Genomic DNA, 13,160 nt, shown 5'->3' with positions numbered 1-13,160 from the left:
TTAAAAATGATTAGAAGTCACTACTCCAAAATATTTCACAAGTTTTTTGAATAGATATAAATTGTAAAAACTTACCCCACCACGGGGCATGTTGTTACAGTATATGGGGTTAGTTGTTATATGAGATATATGTTTTAGTAATAAAATGAATTTCACACATTTTGTGGTTTATTGTGTTAAATTTTAAAAATTCTTGACCACGTTAAAAATCAAAAACTTTTTGGCTTTACAGATTTACTTCATTAATGACTTATTCTAATAAACAATCATCATCATCATTGTCCGAGTTATAATTTTTACAAGTATATAATTTATCAAATTTAGCACATCGGTCGCCGCCTGCCTTGTCTAGTGGTCAGAGATGTCTGGCTGCGAAAGGAAGGTCCGGGTTCGAATCCCGGCTCGGGCATTCTCTCTCCTATCCTTGTACTTTCTTTGTATGTATGTGTTGTTATGATGTGAATGGTTGCCTACCCTATAAACGGTCCTTATGGCATGTGTGTACTGTGGAAGTCGGACTTCACACCAAATTACGGTACAGTTGGAAAAGTGAAGCAGCGCACCCTAAATTGCCTGCCTAGCTGGCACACGACAACAGCACATCGGTCATGTGCCCATTTGTCACAATTGCGACATTGAAGCCAACAAGTCACAATTGCGACTTTTGACTGATGAAAACAAACCCATTAACAAACTAAAAGAATATGATCAAATGCGTAGGTTTTTTTTAAAAAATAGATCGAGATTTTTGATTCTAGCATCATTTTTTTTTTTTTTTTTTTTTTTTTTTAATGTTTCGTGTTTCAAAGAAAATCGAAATATTACTCGGAATAGCTGTTTTTGAAAATAAGTATTGCATGAAAAGAAAGGAATATTTTAAATCAGGTTTTTTAAAACGTGTAATTAGTATTTCCTTTCCCTTTTGAATTATGAAAAAACTTCAATTTTGGAAACTTTCAAACATTAGGTATGTTGACAGCTTATTACTCAAAGCCAGGTAGCGTTCAGTTGAAATTTGGTAAATAATTACTTCAAGAAATATCTCTTCTCTACATAGTATAAAATGAAGTCCCCAAAAAGCGTCTGTGTGTTTGAACTCGCAAACTGTGTTGCCAGATTGGGGGAAATTTCCCCATTTTGGGGAAATTTTGGGGAAATGGATTTTGAGGGGAATTCTTTGGGGAAAAATTTTTCCTTGGGGAAAACCTGGGGAAAAAAACCCTCGGGGAAAAAAAAAGATTTGTTTTCCTATTTAAATTCGCGTCAAGAAGTAGTGGGAACATTGTTTGTGAAACAGCCTTGGGTTAGTTTTGCTCAATTTTATGGAATTCGCATTTCGCATTATGTAGAATATTATGCTATGGAATTCGCATTAATGTTCTGCGTGAGTAACTAGTTGATACGTGAAACAGGTAAAAATAAGTGTGATGAAGAGTGTTCTTGGATAAATATATACAAAAATCTTAGTTTAAATGTACATACAGAAGCAGAGTAGTAAATGCGAATAGAAAAGAAATATTTGCTTACTTCTTATCTCTTGGTCAGGCACTTGTATTTATGACTAGTGGCACTCGCACGGCTTTGCCCGTAGTAGAAAATTAAAAGGTCTTTTGGTCCCCCTGTATATTTCAACACAATAATGCATAATGAATTTCTCGCCAATTGGCTTGCCCACGTTACGGTTTCACGTTATGATAACTTGGTAATTTACTCGTCCATCTTATGATAATTTTGTTCGGGAAAATGTTCTTAAAATTAGAATAGAAAAAGAACAAAATCAAATTTTTAAAAAATCGCTTAAAGGTGCACACTCACATGCTACAAACTAATTCTTTGCCAAATTTCATGAAAATCAGCCGAACGGTCTTGGCATTGGCGCTATATGCGCGTTAGAGATCCTGACAGACAGAAAGAGATCCGGACAGAGAGATATCCAGACAGAGTGACTTTCAGCTTTATTATTAGTAAAGATAAAGAAAGATAAAGATAAAGAAGACGAAAAAAAAAAAGCGAAAATGTGAAGAAAAAAAAAGTTGGGGAATTTTATAAGAAAATTTGGCTATTTGGGGAGAAAAAAAAATTTTCAAGAGACAAAAATATTAGAGGAAGTCGATTAATTTTATGAAAATATTAGTGGAAATATAATTTTTGCATTTGGGGAATTTTGGTAGAAAACATCGCTTTTTGGGGAAAAGTTGGAAGGGAATTGGGGAAATCTGGACTTGACCATCTGGCAACACTGCTCGCAAAACTCGAGAACTACCCGGCCGATTGCGCTGAAATTTTCGCAATTTGTTCCTTTAAGTCCTGAAAAGGTTTGCAGACCAGTTCGAATACAATTCGATGAATAGTTCTTTTTTTTATTCCAATTTACGTCCAATTTTCACATAAATTCTCAAATATGGGAGTGAAAAATTACTTTCACATATTAATATTACATATTGTTAGAAAGGGTTCAGCGCAATGTTTCAATGGTCTAACTTTATTACGGCGGGAGTTATTTGCGTTTTTTAATCGATTTTTTTTAGGCTTAGCTGAAATTTAGGCACTACTTTCTTCATTAAATAAATCAATAAAAAGTGAAGTAAGTGTCCCACAGCTTTCTTTTTGACGCCATTGGAAAAAGCTACCGTTTTTACTCCAGATCTAACTCGACCTGTGGTCGAATAAATAAGCTTTTATCTCGAAAGGAAAAAAAGTTACAAGCCTCTTTAAATCAAGTTTAAGAAATTTCGATTCCATTCACATTGTGAACCATTTTCTTTCGCATTTTAATTTCTTAAACTTATTTTATTTTGTGTTCCCATGGTTACGTATTTTAAATCCATTTTTCTGGATTTAATTTCTTAAAAGTATTTTAATATCTGTCGTCTTTGTTTGGAAGGGAAATCATGATTTTTTTTTTCATTTTTTTTTTACGCCTGATTGTTGAATATACGTCACTTGACACACTTTTTATTTTCAAGTTGGACCGGGCGAAGCCGGGCAACGCAGCCAGTTGTTTATAATATTTGAATTTATTCTGTTGTTGTTATTCCAATGGATCAATAGAGCGAAGTAAGATAGCAAATGACTCTTTTTTTTCTTAGTGCGTATTCAAAGAAAAGAGCAAAAATTAAAATCAGGCACATTTTCCGAGATAAGGATTCCTTTAAAACACAAAAATTTACATGCAATGGTAACCTTAGATAGAGATACCGAGAAAAAAATAAACACAGAGAAGAATCGAGATTGCTTTTGGATTTAAAACGTACTCTCCGGATGAAGGACCCTTAGAGATAGGCAGATCCTTCAAGAAATTACAATGGCTTTGCAAAGGAAAGTGTTGATACTCCAAAAACGGAAGTACAAGAACTACAGTACTATCTTTAAGGGAAAATACGACCTTTTAACCTCTCAGAAATGGGTAAAAAACAGTCGAATTCGATATAACTCTGAAAGAATATAACATTTCTCTTTCTTCTTTTCCAGAAAAATATGTTCTTCTTTTTACTGCACGTATTTTTTTAACTAAAATATTTAAGTACTTATTTAAGTAAGTATAAATATGAGCAAATATTTTTGATTAAAATTGGATTAGTCGTCTTGCGCGCATTTATTATTTTTGACATCTCAGTAATTTGTTAGTTTAATAAACTGAACCATTTTTTTTTAAACATTTGTATGTGATTTCTGTTTTACATAGTAATTCAAAATCAAGTCTCAAAAAAGGTCAAAATTTCATCTTTTTTCAACCCCACATAATTTTTCACGTAAAAGATTTTACACAAATAGTTCACTTCGTAAAACGAGGTATTATACACGTTGAGAAAAAATTTCATATAAAAAATATTTAAAAGTTCTTAAGTTATCATGCGCGTAGTATCAAAAAAAAAAAAAAAAAAAAAATCACATTTGAGATAAACGGCTTTTAAGTTATATTTTATGGTGGATAACTGACACGTTTTCTCTCATAGTTTTCTCAATCACAAGAACTATTCAAAGCGATTTGTTTTTAGTTGTTCAGGAAAGACTGGACAACAATATATATTTTTGTCAAAAAAATTGAAAATTTTCGAGATTAATAGTCGTATTAAAACAAGAGAAAGATTAATAGTCGTCTTAAGAGTCTAATAGTCGAGAAACAGTAATGGTCGCATTAAAATAAAGATTAATAATCGTCTTAACAAAAACATTGACATCGATTTCGCACCATGAGGAACAGCTTAAGAAATCCAAAGTAAAAACATTTATTTCAAGAAAAAAATTCTATTTGAAAGTTATAATTCAAATCAAATTATAGCAATATCACTTAACGGGAGAAAGAAAGTACCAATAGCCACTATGAGTGAAACATATTTTTCTTGACATTCGTGCCTGGACGAATCATGGAATGCGGTACCTGCCAAACTGCGAAGGCAGACAGAGAAAATAGTTTTACAGAGACCGTCAATGGGGAAGAAGCCGAATCTCTCCAATGGTTTCAAATGGGATTATATACCGAGAACCATGCCAAGTATTGCCAAGCTGACACACACAGACACCAGATTCAAAACCTAATCTTTTCCCGATAAATTAGCGAAATATCATGAAGCCAAAATTATTAACCACTGACTACCATATGAGCACTGTCGGTTTGAAACTGTGCCGTCTCTGTTGCGACGGTAACGTTTGAAAAGCAAGCCAGGTTATATCCCGCATTTGACGCACACGCTAACAGTACGTTGAAAAACTTCACATGTGCCAAATATTGCAAAACTTAAAGCTCTCCCTAGTAATACGGAAGTAAAATTACAATATTTAACAGGGCCGTTTCAAAGTTTTCAGACGCCCTAGGCACGAGTTGAGTGCATTGAACTTGAAAGTCATTGCACATAATGATTAACTCGATACAATGGAGATAAAATAATAAATTATTAGTAAAATTTCATAGACAATGCAAAATAAGTAATGAACTAGTAATTAAATGTAATTAATACACTGCTGTGAAAATCTCTTCAAGAAAGGGTACCCACGGGGAGTCAGGGCGCATACAGTGAATAAATGCTTGGGAGGTTGTTTTTCGGGACTTTTTTCTCTTTTTTGGTGGGATCTCAGTTCAAGTAGATCAAAAAGTATTTTATATATTTACTGTTAAAAATAATTAACAAATTGAAATGATTACATCAACCTTCTAAATTTTATTCATGATGTATCTGACACAATGGATGGATAACATTGTCGACATTGGGAAAGGGGTCATGATCCCCCCCCTTGTATCTGCACCTGAGTAACATATTAGGGAGACCCTACCTTCATCATTATGTGGGTAACCAGCAAAAACGAAACACATAGCAGAAAATTCGCCGATTGAAGATTAAGCCCATACTAATTATACCCATGTCATTTTCAGTCATTCATTTGCACTTTTATACAATTTTAATAAGTCTTACAACTGTATTTCGTAGTGTTTTGTCGCTCACAAGAATCTGCCTCCTCGCCTTGCCTATTGATTACAGAAATTAATAGCATGATGGAAGTTGAATTTCATACGGAATGAAAGTAAATGAGGACAGAGCTAACACACATTAGTATGAGTCAGCAAAGAACCATAATGCAGGAATGAAAAGGTTGCGTCAATCATGATTATTGAATATTTAAATATCTTGGCTATTCATAAAAGTACATACCTAGATGTTATATGATGCATTTTAACAATAAATTCATCTTTCAGGAAGCTCTTGACTTCAGAACGGCGTGTGCAATCATGATTGGTTATGATTGGATTAGCGTTCCTCTGGTTTATACACAGGTCTGTATATATATAGAGTGACAACAACTGCTTGGATTTTACTGATGATCGTTATTGTTGAATTTTAAAAGCATTATACAGTCGAACTCACGAGACCTGATTTAACGAAAACCCGAATTTAGCGAGGGAATCAGATATACTTGGTTGGGGTACAATGTTAAGTCTATGTGGAGTCGCTTTTAACGAGCAAACTCCGCTTAAAGCGAGCAATGTTTTTGTGATTCATAAAATTTCTATTGACTTCCAGCGCAGCTTATCTCTTTCTGGTAAATTTTCTTTAACTTTGAGAAGTCAACCAAAGTTAGTAATAAATCATAAGTCCAAAAGAACAAGCGATGACAGCACTTTTAATAATTTGTGGAGTAAAGAAGCATTAAAAAATTACATATGTGTGTATATTAGGGGTGCGACATCGATGTCGATGTTTTGGAAATATCAATGTTTTCCTTTCGATGTTTTTGGACCATCGATATTTTGGTTTCGATGTTGATGTTTTTGCATTTTAATAAAAATTATCATAAAATTTACTCAAATTTTCTCGTTCGGTAATTAAGTTTACTTATGGAATTGCCAAAAAAAAAAATCTTTTTTTTTTTTTTTTTTTTTTTTTGCACTCATTTTATAAGATCAATATTTCTGTGCAGAGGATGATTTTTGGGAAGTCTACGAAATAGTAGAAGATTACTAGAGAGTGGGGAAGAGGTCAAAGCTATCGGGAGAACTTGACACTGGTAGTCTGGTGCCAGAACTTGCAGTCTATTTCAAGGCTCCAGTTCTTAAACTAAAGGAAAATCCTATACGTTACTACGGTGAAAATTATAACTTTAAAAATTCAGAGCTGGTAAAAGTTGCTTTAAAGTATTTGATAGTGATGGCAACTTCTGTTCCATCGGAAAGAGATGTTTCTTCGTCTGGCGGGATAGTCTGTGAAAAGAGAAATTTGCTTCTGGGGAACAAAGTAAACAAACTTCGTTTCCTCCAAACTGTCAACACCAATATTCGAGGTTACTTATCGATTTCCCCCACCAAGTCGTCCCTCTATTACTTACAATTTGTGTTTAATTATTAACTAACAGTACAACATATTTCTTGCTCTTAAAAATAATTGTTAGAATTAATTTTGTATTTTTTAAATAATTAGCACAACTTTTTCTCTCATCATTCAACTGACGGTAAGTGCTATGATACATTTTTTCTTAGATTCTTTTTTGATGTAAATTTACTTTTAGTTTCATTCAGTTTGAAAATATTTCCTTATTACTATAACTAGTTTAAATTAATCGGTGCTTGTCTTATTATCAATTTTTGTCGTACTATAATATGAAGATGTTGCGAAATTATTCTTATTAAATTATGTTCATGATTTGAGGTTCAGTATCTTTAATATATTCGTCGGGTACGTATTTTTTTTTGTATTGCTTAAATTAGTGTAGTATATTCAAAAATGAATGTTATACATTGATAAAAAAGATCAATGTTTTTTGATCGATGTATGAATACCATCGATGTTTTAATTTCTAACATCGATATTTTGCCCATCGAATGTCGCACCTCTAGTGTATATGCGCATTCTTCAAAAACAATGACATAAGGAAGAAACATTCAGACAGTTCAAAGAAAGTAACCAACTTATTTGGGCTGTTGTACAGTGATTAAAAAGATAAAAAAGCAACGTTATAAATTTTTATGATTTTTTTTTTCATGAACTCGCTTTTTGCGAGCACATGGTTATTAACGAGCAAATATTGCGGTCCCTTTGCACTCGTTATAAGCGAATTCAACTGTACAATTGTCGTTCTTCTTTTAGTTTGTGTGAAAAATCACCAAACTCAAATATATATTTAAATTTCAAAGAATAAAAAACTAAGAGAAATAATACACAACTGTGAAAACAAGGAAGTTGCTTCAAGCTACTTGTAACTTTTGCTGATTTGAAATTTTACAAGCATATTGATGTAATAAGCTTCCTATTTTTGCTTTTTTAATAAAAGAAAGCACATGTTTTCCGAAGCTCATGGTAAAAAAATGTGTGTATCAATAAAATTTATAGTTTATTTTAATGATAATAAGGAACTCGCAAAAAAAAAAAAAAAAAAAAAACCTTGGCAAAAGCGGTAGTAAATACTTATATTTTATAGAAAAGAACAGCTGTAATGACTGAGAGAAAAATACACAAATATCAAGACTTCAGAATTTCATGTTTAAATGTTGTCGAACTGTTGTAGGCAGTTTCGTTGAAAATGGTCAGTAGAGTCTAGTAGTGCCAAGGAGAAGTCAGTTTTCTGATGTGTTAACAGGGTTCGTACTCAATTTCAGAAATATAATGAAGGATTTTTGGAGGAGTTTTGAAGGAGTAAAATGAGATTTTGAAGGAGTACTAATGGGCTGTCCTTAAACGGTGTTGCACTTTTATTCATCGTATTTGATCCCCTTCCCCTTTGTCACAAAATGTCACACTTCACCTTACTACTCCTCGTCACATGTCATAACATAGTGTTGTAACAACTGTGTGATGTCACTTTGTATCACTCTTTCTCTGACCCTTGTCACAATTTCATGAACCCGGCTCCCCCTCAAGTTGTGACATCAAACATGGATGACCCTTTTTACATCGTCAGAACTGCGATTTACTAAACAATTGTTTTCTTTAACACAATTGCTTAATATCTTACATCTACTTATGTATTTTTAAATATTTAAATATTAATTAGACAAACTGACTTTTGCTGCTGAGAGTGTAGTGGAGGGAAAAGCAATAGTTATAAAACTTGAAAAAATAGCTAAGCACCATTTAAGCATGTTTTACTTCACTTTTACATCAAAATCGTAAATATACCTTTGCCCTAGTGACGATGTTCAGTTGTCGATTGAAGTATTTTAAGTCACTTTCATAGAGAAAAATTATGTAGTCTTGAACTAAAGAAGAAGGAGTTTTGAAGGAATTAAAACCAAAACAAAGGAGTTTGAAGGGCCCTTTAGGAAAATTTCCTGAATGAAGGAGTATTGGAGGAGTTTTGAAGGAGCGTACGAATCCTGGTTAAGTGTGCGGCAATCAAATGGATGTAAATAAGGATCTAATGCTGCTAGACATCTCCATGTGTCTCGCAGTATTGTCCAACGACTTAGGAATAATATCAAGCCGAAGATTCTGGTTCCAGAAGACATATTCCACACTGTAAAAAATTTCAGACACGTTACTGAGTATTTCCGTGTAACATTTCAGGATTTTAATGGTTTTCATCCACTTCCTGGAAATATCAAGTATCATTGTCAAAAAGTTTCCTGAATGGCTACGAGTTGCAGGAATGCAGACTTCTCTCTGTTGTAAAAAATATTTATAGCTCCCAGTTTAAAGATTAACTGAGAGTATTTATAAGGTGTATCGACTTTAATTCAATTACGGCTCGTCCTGACTGATCAAGCCCCTAAAGGGAGCGAATAAGTTTTTGGACTACTGAGCTTTGCAAGAATTGCAATCATGACTTGCAATTCTGGCTTAGCTTTAGCCATGATTGTAATATTGCTTCTGGAGCTGTTATGTTATTCCTATCTCAGATTCCTTTGAAGTTCTAGAGACACGTCTGGCTTTAAACGTGAAGGTTTCCGGGTTTTTCAGGATACTTTCAAGAAGGTTACTGAGTTTAAGGGGAAAACTTTCCTGGTTTTTACGAGATATATTACTGGCTGAAAATGGGCACATCAGCTACCTATTATTTTCCAGGAACGTTTCTGAATCGTTTTTACAGTGCAGGCCGACCACGAGCTACAACACCTGCACAGAACCGTTTTCTCGCTCTTTCTTGTCCAAAGTCTCCCTCTGTGTCTGGTCTTTAATTCTCATTCTGGCATCCTACTTCTTAATTGACAACATGAACAATCTATGCAGCCAATTTGTTTAGTTATAGGTGGACGCTCAAGTCATTGAACGCTTTTTGGAATGTTTCAACGACATTTTACAACGTAAATCTGTGATGTACTGTTATTTTAAAGAATGGATTTTTTCGCCAAGAGTGCGTTTTCTGTTGTAAGTTATTTTTGCATAAAACTCGTGCAAATTTCCATGGCTTATTGCTCATTTTATACATAACTGTGTAATGCACATTTCCTCCAATGTTGATGTTTATACATTCATTCATTCGCAAATAAGTCGCAAAAAACAGATTGTACAGAAAAAATAATATGATATAAAAATTCCGCTTAGGGGTCCTATTTAACTGGAGTCCCAAGGACACAGACATGATTATGAGAGCTAATGTAGGTTATTTTAAGGAAAAAATAGGGTTGTAAAAGTGAAAAAATTGATTTAAAAGGAAAAAAATCTTCGAATGTTACAAAATCTTACATTACAATTTTTTTTTTTTTTTAATAAAGAGTAACTAACTATTCATATTATCGATTTACTACACTTATATTATTTCATTATATTAATTTTTTTCAAACTGAAGACTTTCTTAATGGAAAAGTGTGGTAATGAGAAAAGAAATTATTTATTAAATTCTTAATGATTTACAGGTAGTAACGATTGCTACTTATGTATATGCAGCAGCCATGGTCATTGGAAGGCAATACCTAGATCCGCTTAAGGGTTATCCAAGGAATGACATTGACCTGTATGTGCCATTCTTTACACTCCTACAATTTTTTTTCTACATTGGATGGCTGAAAGTAAGAAAAATACTTTACCTTAATGCATAATGTGAAACCATACTTACTTTTTTGTGTATTATAGAAATACTTCTGAATTAAAAATTAAGAATTAGATTTTCGATGTTAAAAGGCATTCAATTCAGTTATGGCTGTGTGTGGGGGGGGGGAGGTATATACAAGAATACAAGCTCCTGCTCACACACACACAAAAAAAAGTCATTCCTACCACCCAAGCACAGATTAGTTATTAAATAGGTAGTCATGGGAGACAACGAAACACTTCTAGGTATTTGAAGTTAGAAGACTATTTACACTACATAGAAGCCTAGATAGAGACAAGCAAAATGTGTCAATTCTTGAGGAATAATGTCCTGCAGGGGCGCCCATATGCAAAATTATAAGGGGGGGGGCTCAGATATTTTCCCCATGGGGCTAGGAGGGTATTTTCTCCATGGAAACCGATTTCAGGACAGATTAGAGTCATTAAAATTTGTCATTTTGAATAACCTATTCATTAATGGCTGGAGAAAAAAAGTTTTTACATTTTTGCAAAGAAAAAAGTACTTAATCAAGGAGGTTCTAATTTGTAGGGGGGGGGAGAGCTCGAGCCCCCACTTGCCAACGTATATAGGCGCCCTTTACTCTATACATTTATTTTGGCCCTCTGCAAAATTTGAAAACTGACTAGGGATGAGAATGGTCAGAAAAAAAAGGATGAAAAACCATACCTCCCTCCCCCCCCCCAGGGATTTATTTCAATCCAGAAAATTGAAAACTTTTTAAATTCTAGCACAAAAAAAAAAAAAAAATGTGTTTATTAACATACAATCATCACATTCCAATGTTTTATCTTTCATATTTTTTTATGTTTGATTATCCCAGATGAAGAACAAACAACTTAAGGAAGACTAATTTCTCTGTATATCAAGTATTATTTGCTACTTTCTTCACCAAAACTAAATTTATATGCAGTACAGAATTATATCAATAATATTAATAAGCGAAAATATTTAAATTTGATGAAAGAACATTTAATATGTGTGTATATCCCTCATATGTACAAATGGACAGACGTAACAAATTAAAACAAAAGCAATTTTCTGATAAAATGTTCACAATTTGTTTTAAAAAAAGGGGTGGGGAGGGACTAAATTGATTTAAAAAATTGATTTAACAAAACACCTATCTTATCTAAAATTGATGGTGAATGATGATTTGACAAAATTTGGACATTTTTTGTGTATTACTAGAGGACTCCTGTTAATAATCAATTATATTGAAAGTGTTGCTTTCAGACTTCTTACAAAAACCACTCATTTTATCCAGCAAGAATACAAAACAATGTCTCAAAAATAAGTTGATTGGCTGAAAGTTTGAATAAATAATTAAATTATTAACTCTCACAAACATTTATTTTATAGGTAGCTGAACAAATACTAAATCCTTATGGAGAAGATGATGATGATTTTGAGTTAAACTGGTGCATTGACAGAACTGTAAATGTATGTATAATAATAAAAGAAAACATTCAATAAATTAAGAAAGAAGGATTTAAATAAATAAAAAAATAAGCAGCTACAATATTTTAGTTCAGAGCTGGACTCAAGCAGCAACAGATAGCAACGTAAACCAGATGGTTTAAGTTACTAAATGAAGAAATTTTACTGAATCTGATATAAAAAATAATTAAATGATTATACTAAACTAAACCAAAATATAATTTAAATCAGCAAAAAAATTTAGGAGCAACTGTTTTATGACCTCTACCACAATACATCTTTTCCTTGTGACCTACATTAAAACTTTATTTTTTAGAAAAATTAATGCCCATTTAACTTAACATTTACAGAAAAACAAATTTATATCTGAGTTGCGTACATAAATGCTTAGTTAATAGAAAAATAATTCTAGCTCTTATTTTCTCTTAGCTTGTTTACCAGTCTGTGGACCTAATTCAGATGAAACATCCAAAAGTATGTAGAGATGCATTTTGGGACAAAGTAGAGGTACAGCTGCCACAAACAAAACGATCCGTTCGAAACATGAACATGCCAATGGGATCAGCTTTCTATTTTCAGTGAGTCTGTTTTCTTTATTGTTTATATTTTTCAAATTTCTTTCAAACCGAACAGCATATTAGCTTTAGCAGGGCCGGATTTGGAAGTGTGGAAACGCCGGGGCAACGAAGGAGTGGAGGCCCCTAATCAGGGTTTGAAACGATCATCATACTTTTGAAAATATCCGATACTTTGATGTATATCCGAATATTTTGATATATATGTACATATCAGGTATTTTCAACCCGTGAAAGTTAGGATATTTTGTAAAAATTTTATTGTGGGGGGCCCCTTTGTTGTGAAGGCCCCGGGGCAGTAGCCCCGCCTGCCCTTCCCTAAATCTGGCCCTGAGCTTTAGGAAAATTCTATAAGGATTAGAATTAATTTCAATTCAAGGACTATGTAGCTAAAAAAAAGCAATACATTTTTAACTAGTAAAAGAAAGATGTGCATTATTATGCAAAGTTTTCATTGAAGTACCAACACAAAATAGCAATAACAATGAAAAATGATATAAAATACCTAAAAGAAAAGATTTTATTTAGCCCACAGCTGTTATAGTTTTAGATACTTAGCTTGCAGGAAGCTCAGCTCATGTGTTTTCTTTTTTCAACAGGTTTTACAACAATAAGACAGAATTCAGACTAATATCAAACCATTCAGACATGAATTTCCCTTTAAAAATA

General features: G+C 33.0%; 1 protein-coding gene across 1 annotated transcript in view; it reads left to right on the top strand.

Moving 5' to 3' along the window:
- Window positions 1-13,160, top strand: part of LOC129229358 (bestrophin-2-like) — a 40,846-nt gene that overhangs the window by 24,664 nt on the left and 3,022 nt on the right. Inside the window, exons 6-9 of the mRNA XM_054863649.1 lie at window positions 5,693-5,770; window positions 10,283-10,435; window positions 11,839-11,919; window positions 12,346-12,494. Of these exons, the coding sequence (XP_054719624.1) occupies window positions 5,693-5,770; window positions 10,283-10,435; window positions 11,839-11,919; window positions 12,346-12,494 (461 nt within the window). The remainder of the gene's footprint in view (window positions 1-5,692; window positions 5,771-10,282; window positions 10,436-11,838; window positions 11,920-12,345; window positions 12,495-13,160) is intronic.

This window comes from Uloborus diversus, chromosome 9, assembly GCF_026930045.1.
Source record: "Uloborus diversus isolate 005 chromosome 9, Udiv.v.3.1, whole genome shotgun sequence".
In the NCBI taxonomy this organism is placed as follows: Eukaryota; Metazoa; Arthropoda; class Arachnida; order Araneae; family Uloboridae; genus Uloborus; species Uloborus diversus.
Note: the sequence above shows the minus strand (reverse complement) of the source record. Positions and strands in the feature narration are given on the sequence as shown.